Source organism: Ursus arctos, unplaced genomic scaffold (genome assembly GCF_023065955.2).
Source record: "Ursus arctos isolate Adak ecotype North America unplaced genomic scaffold, UrsArc2.0 scaffold_28, whole genome shotgun sequence".
Lineage (NCBI taxonomy): Eukaryota > Metazoa > Chordata > Mammalia > Carnivora > Ursidae > Ursus > Ursus arctos.
Genome location: NW_026622963.1, coordinates 4,320,166 through 4,338,960, shown reverse-complemented (window position 1 = coordinate 4,338,960; position 18,795 = coordinate 4,320,166). Strand labels below are relative to the sequence as shown.

General features: G+C 37.7%; 1 protein-coding gene across 1 annotated transcript in view; it reads right to left on the bottom strand.

Moving 5' to 3' along the window:
- Positions 1 to 18,795, bottom strand: part of PIAS1 (protein inhibitor of activated STAT 1) — a 117,926-nt gene that overhangs the window by 4,531 nt on the left and 94,600 nt on the right. The window contains exons 8-13 of the mRNA XM_026478386.4: positions 18,534 to 18,607; positions 8,667 to 8,827; positions 6,834 to 6,964; positions 5,818 to 5,998; positions 1,927 to 2,069; positions 98 to 135 (exon numbers count right to left, since the gene is read on the bottom strand). Coding sequence (XP_026334171.1) covers positions 98 to 135; positions 1,927 to 2,069; positions 5,818 to 5,998; positions 6,834 to 6,964; positions 8,667 to 8,827; positions 18,534 to 18,607 — 728 coding nt within the window. The remainder of the gene's footprint in view (positions 1 to 97; positions 136 to 1,926; positions 2,070 to 5,817; positions 5,999 to 6,833; positions 6,965 to 8,666; positions 8,828 to 18,533; positions 18,608 to 18,795) is intronic.

The window sequence follows — 18,795 nt, the reverse complement described above, 5'->3', positions numbered from 1 at the left end:
TTTCCTAAGCAATTTATCTTCTCTCTCAGCTACATATTATACTTATAAGTCTTTTAATATGCAATTAAAACAACAGCATTTTTTTCATATAACATACCTGATTGTCTCCTGATAAGAAAGGAAAGAAATCTAATCCTGTGAGAAAAAAAATTATTTTAGTTTTGAAAAACGAAAGAAAAAACCCTCCCGAATGCCCCCAATACTCCAGAAACAAATAAAAATCTTAAAAGGCTAATTCTAAATTCATTCAGAATTTAAACAAGAAGAGTGGGGCTGAATGCTGTACGTCTCTCTCCCGTCTCTGGATTACCAAGGCTGAGGTCCAAGCTTTAGCCACGATTTGCCCTCCCTGTAACTCCATTTGTGGGACCTGGGCCACTGCCGCCCTGCTGGATCCAACACTGATCCCTCACACTGACAGAGCACTTTCCACCAAATGTTCTCATCGACTCCTCTTAAGTAACACTTCAAACTACTCTCATTTACTCCTCACAAGCACCTGTGAGGTAGGTCAGTATTTCTGGCTGCATTTTGTGGGTGAGACGGTTTTAACGTCGAAGGAAGTTAAGCAAGCTGGAGCACAGATTTTCTTTCTCAAATTTGCCCGCTCGCCACTATCTGTACCAGATTCGAACTCAGAGACCTTCCAGTGGGGCGTGGGGGACGGAGAAGGTCTGAGGGGTGTCTGGTTGCTGGGGTGGTGCATTACAGAAGGACCAGCTCTAATTCCCGGCGGCCAGGGAGTCAAGGCAGGCTGCCCCTTCTAATTCCCACTCTCGTCCATATCACTCAATGTGTGACGTTATGAAGAACAAGAAAACCCAGGTGAATAAAATGCCATACTATGAGATCTCAACTTGGGGGAAAGGACAAGAAGCAGATGTTGTGAAAAATATAACAACACAGACATTGTGGGGATCCATGCACTACCTACACTAGAACAGATTATAACATGACGACCTGCAAGATGGAGAGCACTGTGGTTCCTGATAGTGAGATCTGGCAGTGGCCTAAGTGAGAAACACGGCTGCACTTAGCCACATGATGTGGGTATCGAAACTCAGTTCTTCAATCACGCTAGCCATGTTTCAAATGCTCAAAAGCCATATGTGGCTAATGGCCACTGTAAATCACAACATTTCCCTCATTGCAGAAAGTTCTGCTGGACAGAGCTCAAACAGGGTTTTCCCAACAACCACTAAGAATTTACTCAACTATCTCAGCTTCCGAGAATCTTTGCACCGGATTTTGGCCCCAGCTTTTTCTGTAGGGGAGGGATGGAGGAAAACTTCCATTTAACATTTTCTATTAAATTTTCTACAAGGAGCATATATAGCTTTTTGGAATAAAAATGTTCCTAGATATATACATTATTAAATTACGAAGATATAGGAGAACAACTAAGAATTTTCTGGTAATGTAAATGATTATTACCAACTCAACATTGTGCAGTGAGTACAATGACATTTCAAACTACTTTTAAAAAGAAGAATCAGGTTCACTGGAACAAAAATTAAAACTTTCCAATGTCTCAATTCAGCACGATTTTAAAGATAATACAACACAGTTACCCACAATGCCTGTTGCACTATACACGGCATTCAGGGAACAAAGAATAATTTTCATAAATATCAAAATTCAAAGCAACATACTGAAAGTCACCCCCAAACAACTTTCAGACTATTCTGAAGCTCATCGCATGACTTTCACCACTGGTAGTAAAACACTGGCTACTGATGAAGGTACAAGCAAGAAACTGGATCTCTATTTATTTATGACCACAGTATATAATTCTCCCAGTTCCCTAGGCCCAAGCCCCTGTTTTATCAATCTTTCCACTGTTTCTTAGACTCACCCGGAGGAAGACTATGTAGATGAAAGGTATTCATAATGCTATGTGACAACAGAGAAGAACTGGTGACTCACCTTGTAGGTCATAAGGCATGGGTGTCATGTGGAAAGGATGCCTGTAGTCTTGGATGAGGGATGTATTAATGTAGCTTGTGTCTACAGCAGGGAGGCTTGGGGTGCGGGACACTGGAGATGCTTGATGTGGAAGACTTAATATGCTAGAAGGAAAGGTTCGCATAATTTTCATGAGTTAGTTCAACTTTTAGGTTTAACAAAGGGACTGCATCTCACAAAATGAGTCCTAGTTTGTGCTGGAAATAAAAAGACAAGCAAAGCAAAATATAATTTAGATTATCATAATTACTAGGAAATAATCTGCATATACAGTAGTACTCTGCACGGGCTATAGGGAGAAACTGATGGGTGCAACGGTATATCCAACATTCATAAATCCCATGCTGTCTCATCTACACTTCTGGAATGCATGGCTGAGCCGCTTCAGTGAGAGATGAGCGAAAGGTATCTATAGCAGCTGAGATTCTGAAACCTTTCAAAAATAAGCACTGAGTGCTGTCTAGTAAAAAGTATAGGTACTTCCTCACAAAGAAAACATATATAGACGAGCGATGACGGTAGCAATCTAAGCAGTGGAATTAACAGCTGGCCCCCAGACTTGTAAGCTTTATGGAACACAGACAAGGAACTGTTTATCCTGGTATCCCTAATGCCCCGCACACTCTTCAGCACACTGTTTGCATACAAGGCCTGCTGAATGAACGAAGGCAGTGAGACAAGAAGAGATGCTCCAAAATGAACAGGTGGTGGAAAGGTTTTAAAGGAAGAACAGAACTGGGGGGGGGGGGGGACCAAAAAAAGGGATTCTGGAAGAACAGTGTGAACTGTTTAAGTAGCTGAGAAGTTAAATCTTTTTTTCTTTTTTAAAAAAGATTTATTTATTTATTTATTTATTCCAGAGAGAGTGCCTAAGTGAGCCAGCACAGGGGAGGGGCAGAGGGAGACAGAATCCCAAGCAGACTCTTGGCTGAGTGTGGAGCCCGAAGCAGCCTTGATCTCACGATCCCAACATCACAACCTCAGCCAAAACCAAGACTCGGATGCTGAACCCACTGCACTACTACCCAGGCATCCCTAAATCCTTTTTTTAACAAAAAAATTAAGTAAAAAGCAAAAAGGAGAAAGAAATGAAAAAGAAAAGGAGGAACTGAAATGATTTTGAAAAGAAAAAGAATTCTAATAGCCCTGAGTGCAAATATAAGGGTCATGTCCTATCCCAAACACAGAAGAGGCTAAAAGCCATGTAAGTTATGGAAAATAAAGAGAAAAGAAGGTATAAAGAGGCTCTTTTTTGCCTGTAAAACTTCATATACAGTACTTGGGTTTGGAGATGCAATTTCAATGGTGCAATCCAAGTTCAGAATATTTCAAAAGAGGCCAAGGCTGGATTTCTAGGAATAGAGTTCTAATTATGACCATCTACCACATTTTCATGAATGGAATATGAAGCATAAAATATACTCTCATCTGCCTCATAAAAATGTTTTGTCTAATGGAAACTTAATTAAACCTCTTACATCTATAAAAAGTACAATTTTCCATTAGCTGTCTCCTCTGACAATGCCTAAGGGATTACAAGACAGCAGAAAGCAGATGAAATACTAGCCTCTGAAAACATCTTGGTATACCAAACAGCAAAGGAAACTTCTGGATGAATATTAAACACTTGGTGGCTGAAGACAGCAAAATGTTTTACACTGACTCATGTTTGCCTCTAATTCCTAGCTGGCAACTTTCAATTTCGGGATAATATTCTGAAAATGCATTTCCACCTTGACACTGCACAATAACAAATACAATAGGCTTAGCTTTAGGTTTTTATTTACTGGCTCGTCATTATTGTAAAACGGCCACTGGTGTTGAATATGGCGTTATCCCTCTAAAAATGCCATCAACTTCCAGGCTGCTGGTTTTTATCTGAAAACAGAGAAAGATCTGACATTTGAAAATACTGTATCTGGGTTTACTTGGTCCCTGGGAAGCTGAGGAAGTAGTTAATGCATCTAATGTAATTTTCTAAACATAATAAACACAACTATTTTTGGGAAAACAGCAAAGCAAATACCCAAAGAACCGAAATATTAGATTTCTAAACACTCAAAAGTTTCTCTTAAGGAAAAATGTATAGTCAAGAGAGCAAAATTACTGCCTAGTTCACATATCTATGTGACTACTATAAAGACTCTAGTGAGCAGAACCAACACATAATGGTGCGTGCATCTAACCCACAGCGTATTCATGCACCCAGAGATCAATGAAGTATCTTTTAATGTTGCAATTATGGCATTTAAAGAAATAATACAATAATATGTATTTGGTCACAGAACAGTTTGGAATCAAGATCCTATCGATATCTGTTCTAACTACACCAGCTTCTGGCAATTTGACTTTTCTTTTTATCCTACTCAGATTAATAAAAGAAGTCGGGGGTAGTAGCAAGGTCAGGCCTGCTGGGTAGCAGCCATCGAGGTAGGCTTTCATCGGAGGTAAATCTTCATAAAACAGAATTTAAAGTAGAATCAGTGTTTAGATAATTCATTTTTTTTTAGAATAATGATACTGCTATTAATGTCTTTATTGTTGTCTGATGTGTGCTAAGCTACTCTAGAGTGAAAAGCACAAGCTGTGTAACAGGTTTGATTGTATTATGAAGATTCATGAAACAGTCCACGTTTCTAACAAGCGAGTTACATTTATCACCATTATGCTTTTACTGTCGCAACTTCACCTCTCAAGGAACTACAAATATTCTCAAATAGAAGATCTTTTATCTCATCAAACAGTCTCAAACTTGAAAATTATTCCAGTCTAAGCATGGAAATGCGTGCTCTTGGTCTGGGTGGTGTTAACTTTCCCTCTTGGACCTTGAAATCTTGCAACAATGCCTTCCGTGGGCCTTCCTTCCCTCACTTCACATTCTTTCCTCAGGTACTACCGTTTGCTGGAAGGAGATTTTCTGAAGAGCTCCTATGCGTTTCCAACAAGCTAGGCTACATCACTCTCCGGCTACATACCTAAAAAGGGGCACACCCACGTCTAGATTTACCTTTAGTGTGCTACCACCGTGCCTCAGCAAAACGTGACGTCTTTCTGTTGAGAAGCCCTGATGTGTCTCACGAGGCTGAGTCGATTTAAGAGTACAGCGAGTGCTAGCTACTTGTTTCACCGTCCTCCACAAAATGTTAAACCTTTAAGGTTAGGACCGTACTTACTCATTTTATCATCACCCATCTTAAGCACGGGCTGTTTTACGTAAAGTAGATAACGGTGTCTGCTAAACCGAACTGAGGTATAACCAAGGTCCATTATTACTGATATGAGACTAACGGGAAATACGGGAAATGAGTTTGCAAAACAGAAGGCATCGTGGCCTGCAACTTCAGTCTCTGACTTCTCTCACTGCCAACTTCATACACTCCCGGGCAGGTTGAAAGCATTCCTCTGGTCTTCCTCTGTTTTCTACTTGAAAGACTCAACTCAGGATTAATCTTACAGCATACATTTCCAGTTTGAGTAAATGTTTTAAATCCTACGAGCGGCATGAAGATCACCTAAGAACTAATCAGACAGATGAGTTTTCTCAGTCCCTACTCCCGAATCAGACATGGGGGAGCAGGGGAGCAATGTGTGTTTTAATGAGTCCTCTGGGTGATTCTGCTGTACACCAAAGTTTGAGAACTACTGCACTATGATAAAACTATATCCAAGGGACTCCTTTAATGCATTATCCCAGCCCCTCAAGAGTATCACACACCTGGGGAAAATCCAACCTATTCTTTGATTACTACGTGAAGTTTTACAACCATGCATAATCATTTTATTTGACAGATCTTTTAAATCATATTTGCAAAATTAACTTTCACAACGACTTTTCAAGGTCTCAGTACTTACCCTTTATTATTTAGTGGTGATGTGGGAGATAGGGAAGGACAGGTCCTCTTGGCAGACGGCTCTTCCTCCTCTTCATCAGATGAACTGTCTATGGTTAAGTCAATCACCTCTACTTTCTTATTTTTATTTGAGGACTGGTGGTGAGAAGTCACCTGATGCTCCAATGTGGAGCTCAAGCACCCTGTGTGGGAATGATCAAGACACAAGGCAAAAAAGACCTATGACACTTCTCTTTTTTCCTCAGTGTGCCTATGGATTAGTTTATCAATTACAGTTTAGACTTACAATACTGGGTGGCATCAGAGCATAATAGCTCTGGTTCCCAAGCTTAAAGCTACTATTTATTATTGGTTGTTAAAGGTTTGTTGTTGTTGTTTTTAAAGACAATTCCGAATTAGGGCAAAAAAATAAAAATGTATGTCTACTTCAGAATAAAAGTGGTTTGAGGGTAAGAACTATGGATTACATATGTACCTGGGATACTTAAGAAATGTATGGTAGCCTTTTTTTAGAAGTCTTAGCTTCTTTCCAGGAAAAACATACTAAAAACCAGAAAAATTACATAAATGAAGAAACATTCACTAATCTTTACCAAATCTCTTAAAAATTTAAAAGCAAACCATTTCAAAAGCATGACCTTACAAATGACTTACTAGATTATGTTGCTTTTACATCTTGTATCCCAAAATTTTAAAAGCTGGCAAAGTGAATTTAAAAGGAGTTCTCTACTACTTCTGAATATTTAATTAATAATTTAGTAAGAGTTATTGAGCTACCCATAAACTGCTGAGTTTTTCAGAAATGTATACTTCTTTAAAGGGCTTTTTTTTTTTTTTTTTTTTTAAGTAATCTCTGCACCCAACATGAGGCTCAAACTCATGACCTCAAGATCCAGAGAGTCACACGCTCTGCGGACACAGCCAGTCAGGCGGCCCCAGAAATATGTTCTAATACTGAAAAGCAGGGCTATCCAACAGCAGAGAGACTGCCTACCCTTCTGGAAAACGAGCACTCACCATCAACTCCATTGTAAGAGGCAGAGACTTCTTGTACTTCCTTTTTTGATCTCATAGGTGCCCAAGAGCCATCCTCCTTAAACTGTATCTCATCGCAGTCTGTACAGTACTTTAGGATTTCCATAAACAAGCTACAAAAAACACACGGTCCTCTGAATATCACATTCTAAATGAAAAGACTACAAGTATTGCTGTTCAAAAAACATTCAGACCTCCTGTGTTTTGTACAAGTATAAACGAGAAAGAAGAAAGGAGAACAGACAAGTTGTATTTGTTCTCCAAATCGGGGCCCATTTTAGGGAAATATTACTTAGATTATGGTATCTTATACAAGGTACATTATATAACCATGAAAAATGGGGGTTTTAAAATATTTTTAATAATATGGGAAGATATTCACAGAAAGTGGGAAGAGGCCAAGAAAATAAAATTCTGTGTGTGAATGGTATATAAATAGCAGTTATTTCTGAGTAGGGACACCATGAGTATTTCTTTTTCTCCTTTATAAGATTCTTGTGCATAGTCCAAGCTGTCTACAATAAGCATAGTTTATTTAAGCAATACATACGAAAATATGTACTGAATGTTACATCCTGAAAAATATCATGCAGATATTAAGAAATGAGACTTGCAAAAATGGTGTAAAAGTGTCAAATTCTGAAATGAAACCAAAGGATAGAAAATATTAATACTGTAAAATTAAAAAATTAATTCTGTAAAAACAAAAATCAGAAAATACACCACAAAGCCCTTTTTTCCCTATGTTTTTCCATTTTTCTTTAAAGAGATACGTGTGCGTGCGCGCACATATATGGCTTTTAAAATAAAGAAAGAAAAGATCCCAATTAACAGAAGAGGGGATCTAAAGCTATATAATAAACAGTGTTGGTAAAATATTATTCAATTTAGATTTATTAGTGATCGCTGTCATTTCTGAACAATTAAACATAAAACATTTAAGTGACACATTTACTTTTTTCCCATGACTGGTCTGCCATCTTTCAAGTTCCAGGTAACACTGTATTGCTAAATGTATCCCCTTTCTAATGGTACATCTTCAGACTCCTGAGTTGTCTCAAATGCTATAGACAAGTTGCCCTAAGTGTTTTGCTGGCAAGTATAGGAACTATCAGGAAGATCCTTCTTTCCACAATTTATCTTTGTTCAGTGGCAAAAAGGACAAGGAAGGAGGCTAGAGGATTGGAGTACATTTACAGAAACACTCCAAGATGTCTGGAAGGACAGATAAAACACAGGAGTGTTTAAAACACACACACACACACACACACGATTGTGATGCTGCAGGCAGAGGAAAGAGAGAACCCAAGAAAGCTGCTATAAGCATGCTGACCAGTTTCAGCAGCCCTTACGGTGGGGAATAGGTATGATGAACCATGACTGAAGCACAAGAAAAATGTGCAGAAACAGGCTACTTCTGCTGTACCCAATTTGGGTGAGCTTAAGTTAACCGGAGTTTCGTAACGCTTTTACTCTTTCTCTGATATGGTCTGCATGGCTAGGGGTAGATGAGTTCACGTGAGGAATGGGTGTAAGCATACCCTGCTCAGAACCAGTGGTACTTCTACATGGTGAAAGTCAGGAGACACAGACGGTAACGCATGCACTTTCCAAACAGGAGGACTTCAACTTAAAAAGGAAAAATGTTCAATTACTTACTTTGAAAAGTACTGATTTCTAGAATAAGGAAATTCCTAAAAATATATTACTCAGAAAACAGAACCTGTAGAATTTTCATCCAAAACCTGATGGATAACAAATCCAAATAATAGATGGTCATTCCGAAGTATAAGGAAACACTTTAAATTGACATACCCATCAATAATAAGGTGTTCATACGGAGCCTTCTTATCACAGACAGGACAAACCCAGGTTGGTTTTTTCTCATTCATCTGAATATAAAGAGTTGCATCAAAACACTGCAGATGAGAGCATGTCAGGGCCCGGCATGGAATCGTCAGCCGCATTTTACCAAGCTTTAAAAGAGGGAGACAAAAGTAAATATTAGACAACTGTTATTCAATTTTTGATAAAAATCTCCTGAAACACAATGTGTATGTATTCTGACTTTAAGCATATTATCTTTACTTTTCATCAATATGGAAGAACATTAAACACATTTTCTATGAAACCTGCACGTTAAAAAATTATATTTCTTTAGATATTAAACACAGTGACTATGGCAAGTCTACAGCAAGGGTTATCCCCCCTCCCCCCCAAAGCTTACAGAACAGTTTTTGGGGAAAAGAACCATGAACTCCTTAAAATTATATGCAAAATTCTGCAAGTTTTTACATTTCCCCAGAGACAGCACTTTCACCAATTTTTTTTTTTTTTAAGATTTTAAAAATTTATTCACTTGAGAGTGTGGGTAGAAGGGCAGAGGGAGAGGGAGAAGCAGATTCCCTGCTCAGCAGGGAGTCCAACCCAGGGTTCAATCCCAGGACCCCAGGATCACAGCCTGAGCCAAAGGCAGACGCTTAACTAACTGAGCCACCCAGGCAGCCCCACCAAATTCTTACAGTCGTCTCTGATCCAAAAAAGTTAAGAACCACTTTACTAGGGCTTTGGGATATGGAAAAAGAATGTCTCATTAAATACTGCAGGATACAGACATAAAGATATCCAACCTGATCTCTGAATGAGAGTAGTTCAAATGTCAAAACGGAACGAAAGGCAACCATTCCCTAGGATGTTAAAAATGGCCGCTCTGAGAAGGAAATCGTAGGTGTGCGCTCTGTTCTTGTCCCGTCACCGGGCACTATCGCAGACAACGCAGCAACAGGCCTAGACCTCTAGGACCCCCACCATGTCATGAGACTTTCTCTTCTTGCCTTGCAAACGTTGCTTAAGCTGAGGTTACGTAGAGTCTGTCCTTTGAAAAATGAAGCCTACTCCATCCGGTTCCTGAGCTGCTAGCTTGGGCCCAGGGCACGGATGCTGCACTGAGAGCTGTCACATCACAGCCTCTTCCCTGGAGGCCACTCACAGGGCACAGCTGGGTAACCACTGTGGGGCCCGCCTGGAGCCAACAGTGGCCATGCAGGAGAGAAGTTATCTACTTTCAATAACCACACTGTTTGCTAACCAGGAAAAGACTTCCCACATATTTGCAAGCGTGGAAAACATAATGGCTTGAAAAGGATAGGAGTTAAATGAGGAGAGAAAGAGGAAAAGGACTTTGGCTTAGAAGAATTTCAGGGAAATGTGCAATTTCCTAGGAAGTCTACCAAGGAAATTAACTGTCATTTGTGGCCCTAAATTATTGTTCTGGGACCAGTGATTTACTGTGCCTCTACGAAAGGCACTTAACCTTTCTGGGCCTCTTTTTCTATCTCCAAAGTAACACTGTTTCCTTCTTACTTCAACAGGATGTAGTGATGAAGAACAAAACAGAACCCAGGCTGTACTATAAGCTTATGAGAAGGGAGCAGTGCCAGCTTACAGTGTCAGAAGTATGGACAGAGCCAAAAGACAGCTCCCTTCTCTCTGTGCGTGCCCAACTCCACCCCGTGCATGACTCTGTACTACTCGTTTATGCAGGTGTCCCCTCCTACTAGAAATACATCAGCCTCCATTCCTTACCCCTGGCACTTGGAAACGTATGTGCTCTACAGCAGGAAGATGGCCATGTGTGTGGACTGATAAAGCTTGGCTGTGCTTCACTGAGCAGCTCGAGGAGGGACTACTCACGGAGAGCCCGTGGGGGCTGCACGCAGTACTTTACGAGGCAGGCCAGAGTATGGAGATAGACTACCTAGGTTTGAATCCTGGCCCCACTACTTACTGGGGGAATCCCGAATCTCATTTAGTCTCCCTGAGCCTCAGCTTTGTAAAATGGGAATAAAAATACCATCTACATCATAAGACTGTGGGATTTAAATTGTTATGTTTATTGTATACTACCTGACATACAGTAAGTGCTCAATATACGTCACCCATTATAATTAAAGTACAGAAACACTATCTGCTTCAAATCACTTTGTGAACTAATGGGAGACACACCCATATCTCAGCTCGGTTGTTCTTCTATTCTGTGCTCACATAAGATTAAACAACTCTTTACTCCCCTCTACTCACCTATTACTCAATTTTTATGATCTGATCTATAAGCAACCTGATGAAAAGGCAAAAAAGAACAAACTAATTCTTGTAACAGAAGAATCACCAAGACATGTTGCATTAGTCCAGAAACATTTTCCAAATAATGATCTGCTTGGTGGTGCTAAATTAAATTTTTATATCTTAAAGCAGACCTTAACTTACCTGTGAAGTACAAATTGCAACTAAGCAGGTATTTTTCCTAAGGCTTACATACAAAGTAGAGAAATTGCAGACTGGAAAATCCTAGACAGATACAGTAATCGTAGACAAAGTCCACGTACTGCAGAATTAGTAGGTCACTTTGGATAGTTTTAATATTAAGACAGTGCATAAAAAGGTAAGACATAAAGCCAGCTTCAGAATCCAAGCCACAGGCTGCAGAACTTACACTATGAAAAGCAGTTTCTCTAAACAATCACCTCACAGACTGTCCTCCCTCTAATCCTCACTTGTCAGCTCATCTTTTTCGGGAGAGAGTTACTCTGAAGCCCTTATCATCAGTCACTATGACAAATTTACCCAGAGTCTTTAAGGTACACTGCTACGTGAACAATGCAGGAAAGACATTTATAAATGGGTATAGAAAAGGAAAAGTTCACTTCCACATGCACTGTTTATTAGCTGTCACAGAAATGCTTTGCTTCAAAGAATCACTAAGTATTATGTGGTAATACTCTTCATATTTCTGATATTAAAAACATTCTCTAAACGCTCAACACTTATCTACAAATGGACACTGAATTCTCTAACATGGTATCAGGAGAAAAGCAGAGTTTCAAACAGTATCTTCATCTTATAATCATAAATTCCCTCTTTTCCTTTACAGTACATGTGGATATTTACATCATTTGCAAATAAACACTCTGAAAACAGCCCCGAAACAAGTCTTCCAATGCCACTAACCTTACTATAACATATAATAGTACTATTTAGTAACTGAGGATGCTGCTGGAGAAAATACCCTACCTAGATATGTTTAAACTAGCTAATAACAAAAGGAACCTAAAAAGTCAATAGTATGTATTTTTTTCCTTGTAAAAAGAAAGGAATAGTGATATCAAGAATAATTCCACAACTTCTTCATTATCATCAATATTTCATAAATAAATTTTCAAGGAATTTTTTTTCTTCTATCAATTCCAAGTCATTTGTATTGAAATTCATAGGTCTGGGGAATAAATATCTCACAAAGTAGGTTCTCAAACATTCTTCCAGCTTTTTTTTTTTTTTTTTTTAAGATTTATTTATTTTAGAGAAGGAGAGAGAGCACAAGCAGGGGGAGGAGAGGAAAGATGATCTCAAGCAGACCCCCCACTGAGCGTGAAGCCGGATGCAGGGACGTGGATCTCATAACCCCAAGATCGTGACCTGAGCCGAAACCAAGAGTCAGATGCTCAACCAACTGAGCCACCCAGGCGCCCCTCTTTCAGCTGTATTTTTAATAAATCAGAACTAAAAAATTCCCAAAGAGCAAAAACATTTCTAATTATTTTCATTGCCCTTAGCTAAATGGCACACAAACAACAGAAACTCATTTATTTTGAGCTGTGTATATCAAAACTAGGGCAATTCAAATGCACAGACGTCATATTTACATATTTCAAAGGGAACAAATCTCTTTTATTATTCTATAAATTTGATATATAGATGAGCTGTCATTACCAAGTTTTACTTTTTGGAATAAAAACATACCTAAAATATATCGTCTTGATGTTCCAGGATAATTGTAAAGGGATTTTCCCTTTAGCCAAATAGAAATCTATAAAAGTATTATAATTATGGATTATATTTACGTATGTCGTTTTTTTCTATAATCTGAATTTTAAAAGCAGATGTCAATTTGAAATGAGCTGCTAAAGCCATTGCAACTAAAAAGGGAGGAAACAGGCGATACGGTAAGAAACATTAAAATGACCCACGAAATAAAGAGGTGTGAGAAGCAAAACATAATTAACATTTTCTAATAAGATAAAGATCACCTGAACTATAAAATTCAAAAGTAGTTCTAGAAGTAAAAGCATCAAGATTTATATTACGGTGCTTATTTATATGAACAATTGCTTCATCTAATGATGTAAACATCACATATATTAGAACTGTAAACACTTTTAAAAGGAAATTGAAGAAAAACAAGACTTCTTCCAGTGATTATGGAAAATGAAGCTTCTGTACTTTTCTAAATTTCTCATAGTCTCTGAACTGGTATTTTATAATGGAATGGGATGGCAAGAAATCACATGGAGGAGGAAAATACATAAATAGGGGCCTGGGGGAAGGAGGGCAGAATAAGTAAGATATCTTTTTTTTTTAAATCTTTGTCTTCTCCCTACCTTCCACTTACATGGTTTGTGAGCTATTTTCCTAAATGTTAAAAAAAAAATGCCAGCTTCCTTTGTACCATAATCTGTTACAACGTTTATCTGGTTGGGTGGCTCAGGGGGTTAAGCATCTGCCCTCAGCTCAGGTCTTGATCCCAGGGTCCTGGATGGAGCCCTGCACTGGGTTCCCTGCTCAGCGGGGAGTCTGCTTCTCCCTCCCCCCTGCTCGTGCGCGCTCTCTCTCTCCCTCTCTCTTTCTCTCGAAAAAACAAAACCTTAAAAACAAAAAATTTATCCATGACTCTATCGCCTATATTTTTTATTGTGGTAAAAAAAACATGTAACATTAAATTTTTCACCGTAACCATTTTCAAGCATGCGATTCAGTAGTGTTAAGTATGTTCACATTATTGTGTAAGAGATTTCTCAAGCTTTTTCATCTGGTAACGCTGAGACTTGATACCCACTAACACTAATTCCACCCCCCCCCCCCCCCAGTTCTTGGTAACCACCTTTTATTTTCTGTTTCTACAATTCTGACCGCTTTAGCCACTTCTTATGAGCGGAATCCTAGTGTTTGTGTTTTCGTGACTGGCTTATTTGCTCATCAAAAATTATTTAGAGATTCATCCATGTGGTAGCATATGACAGGGTTTTCTTCTTTTTAAATGGTGTAGAATATTCCACTGCATGTATTTACCACATTTTCTTTATCCATTCGTCACCCGATATACATTTGGATTGCTTCTACCTCTTGGCTATCGTGAATGCTGTAATGAACACGGGTGTGCAAATTTTCTCTCTGAGATCCTGCTTTTGAATTCCTCTGGCTATATATCCAGAAGAAGAATTGCTGGATCATATGGTGAACCAATTTTTATTTTTTTGGAGAAACTTCCACACTGTTTGGCACAATGACTGCAGCATATTATATTCCCACCAACAGGGCACAAGGGTTCCGGTGTCTCTGCATCCTCACCAACACCTGATATCTTTTGTTTCTTTTGACGGTGGCCATTCTGATGGGTATGAAGTGATAACCCATGTGGCTTTGATTTGTATTTCCTTAGTCATCAGCGATGTAGAACATCTTTCCATGTTTGTTGGCCACCTGTAAATCATCTTTGGAAAAATGTCTATTGAAGTCCTTTGCCTGTTTTTAATCAGGTTGTTTATTATTGTTGTTGTTGAGTTGGAGAGGCTTCTTATATTGTTAATACCTCATCAGATACATGATTTGCAATGATCTTCTCCCATGCCATAGGCTGTCTTTTCACTCTCTCTGGATTACTTTTTTTTTAAAACATGCAGAAGTTTTTAAGTTTGGTGTAGTCCATTTGTCTATTTTTGCTTTTGTTGCCTATGCTTTTGGTGTTATATCCAAGAAATCATAGTGAAATTCAATGAACCTATTCCCCCTTCATTTTCGAGGAGTTAAAAAGTTTAAGGTCTTATATTTTTAGGTCTTTAATTCATTTTGAGTTCTTTTTTGCATGGGGTATAAAGTAAGGGCCCAACTTCCTTATTTTACACGTGCGTTATCTAGTTTCCTCAACACCATTTGTTGAAGAGACTGTCTTTTCCCCCTTGTGTAGTCTTGACACTCTTGTTGCAAGGTAACTTGGCCCATAAATGCAAGAGTTTGTTTCTAGGTTCTCTATTCTGGTTCCATTAGTCTACATTATCTATCTTTATGTCCGTACCACACCATCTTAATTATGTTTTGAAATCAGGGAATGTGAGGGCTCAAACTTGTTCTCTTTAAAATATTGTTTTTGGCTCTTTGGGGTCCTGTGAGATTCCACAGGAATTTTGGGACTTTTTTTTCTATTTCTGCAAAAAATGCCACTGGGATTCTGATAGGGACTGCACTGAATCTGTAAATCACTTTGGGTAGTATAGATATTTTAATAATATTCAGCCTCCCAATCCATGAACCTGGAATATCCTTCCATTTATTTATGTCTTTAATTTCTTTCAGATATGTTTTATAGTTTTCAGCGTGCAAATCTTTTGTTTCCTCGGTTAAGGTTATTCCTGAGTATTTTTTTCTTTTTGATGCTATTGTAAATAGGACTATTTTCTTAGTTTCCATTCTGGATTGTTTATTGTTAGTGTTTAGAAACACAACTAAATTTGTATTTTGATTTTGTATCCTGCAACTCTGGTGATTTTGTTTTTTGTGGAATCTTTAGGGTTTTCTACATAAAAGATCATAACATCTATGAACACAGATCATTTACCTCCTTTCCAATTTGTATGTCTTATTTCTTTTTCTTATGTAATTGCTTTGGCCAGCATTTCCAGTACTGTGCTGAATAGTATGGTGAGGGTGGGCATTCTTGTTTTGTTGAGTATCATGTTAGCTGTCAGCTTTTTATATATGGCTTTTATTATGTTGTAGAAGCTTCCTTCTAATTCCTAGTTAGTTGAGTGTTTTTATGATGAAAGGGTATTGAACTTTGCAAAATGCGTTTTCTGGATCCATTCAAATAATCATGTGGTTTTTGTTCTTCGTTTTGGTAATGTGGTGTATTATACTGGTTTTTTTTTTTTTAAGATTTTATTTACTTGAGAGACAGAGAGTGTGTGTGAACAGTGTGGAGGGGTACAGGGAGAGGGAGAAGCTGACTCCCCGCTGAGCAGGGAGCCCGATGTTGGGCTGGATCCCAGGACCAGGAGATCATGACCTGAGCCCAAGGCAGATGCTTAACCAACTGAGCCATCCAGCTGCCCCACATTGACTTTTTGTATGCTGAACCATCTTTACATTCCAGCTACAAATCCCACTTGGTCATGGTGTGTGATTTTTTTTAGTGGTTTGGTTTTGTCTGGTTTGGGGATCAGGGTAATGCTGGCTTCAGAGAATGAGTTTGAGAGTATTCCCTGCTCTTCAATTCTTTGGAAGAGTTTGAAAGTGACTGATGTTAAATGTACTTTAAACATTCGGTAAGATGCTCTGGTGAAGCCATGGGGTGCTGGGCTTTTCTTTGTTGGGAGGTTTTCGATTGATGCTTCAATTTCCTCACTACATATAGGTTTGTTCAGATTTCTTATTTCTTCATGATTCGGTTTTGGTAGGTTGTATGTTTCCAGGAATTCATCTATTTCTTCTAAGTTATCCAGTTTGTTGGCATATAATTGTTCACAGTAGTCTCTTATAATCCTTTTTATTTCTGTTACATCAGTTCACCAGTTGTAGTTATCTTCTCTTTCATTTCTAATTTTAGCTATTGGAATCTCCCCTCTTTTTTTCTTAGTCTAGCTAAGGGTTTGTCAATCTTGTTGATCTTTTTGAAAAACCAACTCTTGGTCTCATTAGTTTTTTTCTATTGTTTTTCTATTCTCTGTTTCATTTATCTCTGTGCTAATCTTTGCTATTTCCTTCCTTCTGCTGACTTTGGGTTTAGTTTGTTTTTCTTTTTGTAGCATCTTGAGGCATAACATTAGGTTGTTCATTTGAGATCGTTCTTCTTTTTAAATATAAGTACTGACTGCTACAAACTTCCCTCTTCCTACTGCTTTTGCTGCATCCCGTTAAGTTTTGGTGTATTGTGTGTTCATTTTCATTTGTCTCCAGAAATTTTCTAAATTCCCTGTGACGACTTCTTTGACTGTTTAAGAGTGTGTTGTTTAATTTCCACCTATTTGTGGATTTTCCTGTTTTCCTTCTGCTGCTGATTTCTCGTTTCATCCACTGTGGTCAAAGAAGATACTCTGTATAACTTAAACTTGTTAAGGCTTGTTTTGTGGCCTAACACATGGTCTATACTGAAGAATGTTCTGTGGGTTACACATTGAGAAGAATGTGTAATCCACTGCTGTTGGGCAGAGTATGTATCTTGTAAGGTCCAATTAGTCTATAATGTTTAAGTCCTCTGCTTCTTTAGTGACTTTCTGTCTGGTTATTCTATTCATAATTGAAAGTGGGGTATCAAGTCTTCTACTATTATTGTGTTGCTTTTCTATTTCTCCTTTCAGTTTCGTCAATGATTGCATCATGTATTTGGGAAAGAATTTTAATAACATTAAAAAGTCTGGAATCAAAATATTTTTCCTAAGAAAAAGATTGGCTATTGTAAGGAATAAAAAGATAGAAGGATAAATACAGAATGATAGGATTTGGGGCGTTTTATTAATTCCATTGTATTTCTGTAATTTTATAAAAGCCTAATAATGAATAGGGGTTCCCTTAGCAGTATTATAAAACAAAAAAAAGTTTTTTTTAAGAGCTACATGAAATACAGTATTATAAACTAATTCGTGAGCTAATGACTTTTTCATCTTGTGCTTGAAGTTTTATAAATCATAAAAGACTAAGATGTAGGCAAATAAAATTTAGTTTCTGTTTAAATTATTTGTTTAAGAATACAATAGCTTCACCTTCATCTGAGATCAGTAGGATTTCAATATTAGAAGCTTTCAATATCAGGCCTGCCTGAACAATCCAGGCAAATCAGGAAACAGCTGTGTCCTCTTATTCTTCATACTTTCTCCCCAATTTACATATGATTAATTTGATTAATTATAGAACAAAAGGTAATTAAAATGTCAAAGTAATTTACTCCTAGTTTTTCACATATTTTTGTATGAAAGCCACATTCAATTACCACTCCTACAACTGGAAGACCTAACATCAAACTGGTTAAGAACTAAATCTTAACACATTTTTTGGTGAAACTTTTTCACAAGTTTAATCATCTGGTAGGTTTTGGGCCTTATATTCATTTTGTACAAATGATTGATTTTGACCTCATTTTCTAGTTTAAAAATATTTCTAGGTTATTTTTATATGCATAACCAATTCAGTTATTCAGGCTAAACAGAACAGTTTTTAATTGGTGAATTCTTACAATGTAGTCATTGTTGGCAAAATGGTTAAACTGAATGTGTGGGTAAATCATGGCTAGATTTCTATTCAAAAGGATACTATTTTTAAAAATGCAATTTTAATAAATATACCAAGATAATACCCATTCCTTATTTGAAGACTTTACATTTGAGTCTGAGAGATAATCATTAATCACAAGCAATATTTAAACACAGCTTACTAAGAGTAGAAAATTTTTACACACTTAAAAATTCAGTTAGATTCCAAATCCTACGAATAAGTAATAATGTCTCTCTACTGCTCAGAAACTGTGACAAAGCTGGGCATATTTCAAAAGTAAACATCGTTTTGCAAATACTGGAAATACTTCATAAAAGGAGAAAAATTTATGTTGAATCTTCTGGAAAGCAAGTATTAGTTAACACTTACTGGACATAGTAGAGAAACCCTTAGGCTGGTTGTAGCTATTTCACTGTCTGGATCCGCAGTCAATTTCTCTTTAACTGACATTCATTGAAGAGAAAACAAACAAACAGAACATGTTTATTAAAGATACATCAGTTATGCAACATAAGAAAAAGAACAAGGAACTTAAAATAAGGAAGCTTAAAAAAAACAACTCAAAAATAATCCGCTTATTTCCAATTAACTGAATAGAAAGAGAAAAACAATTACATGGTTTATAATTTCT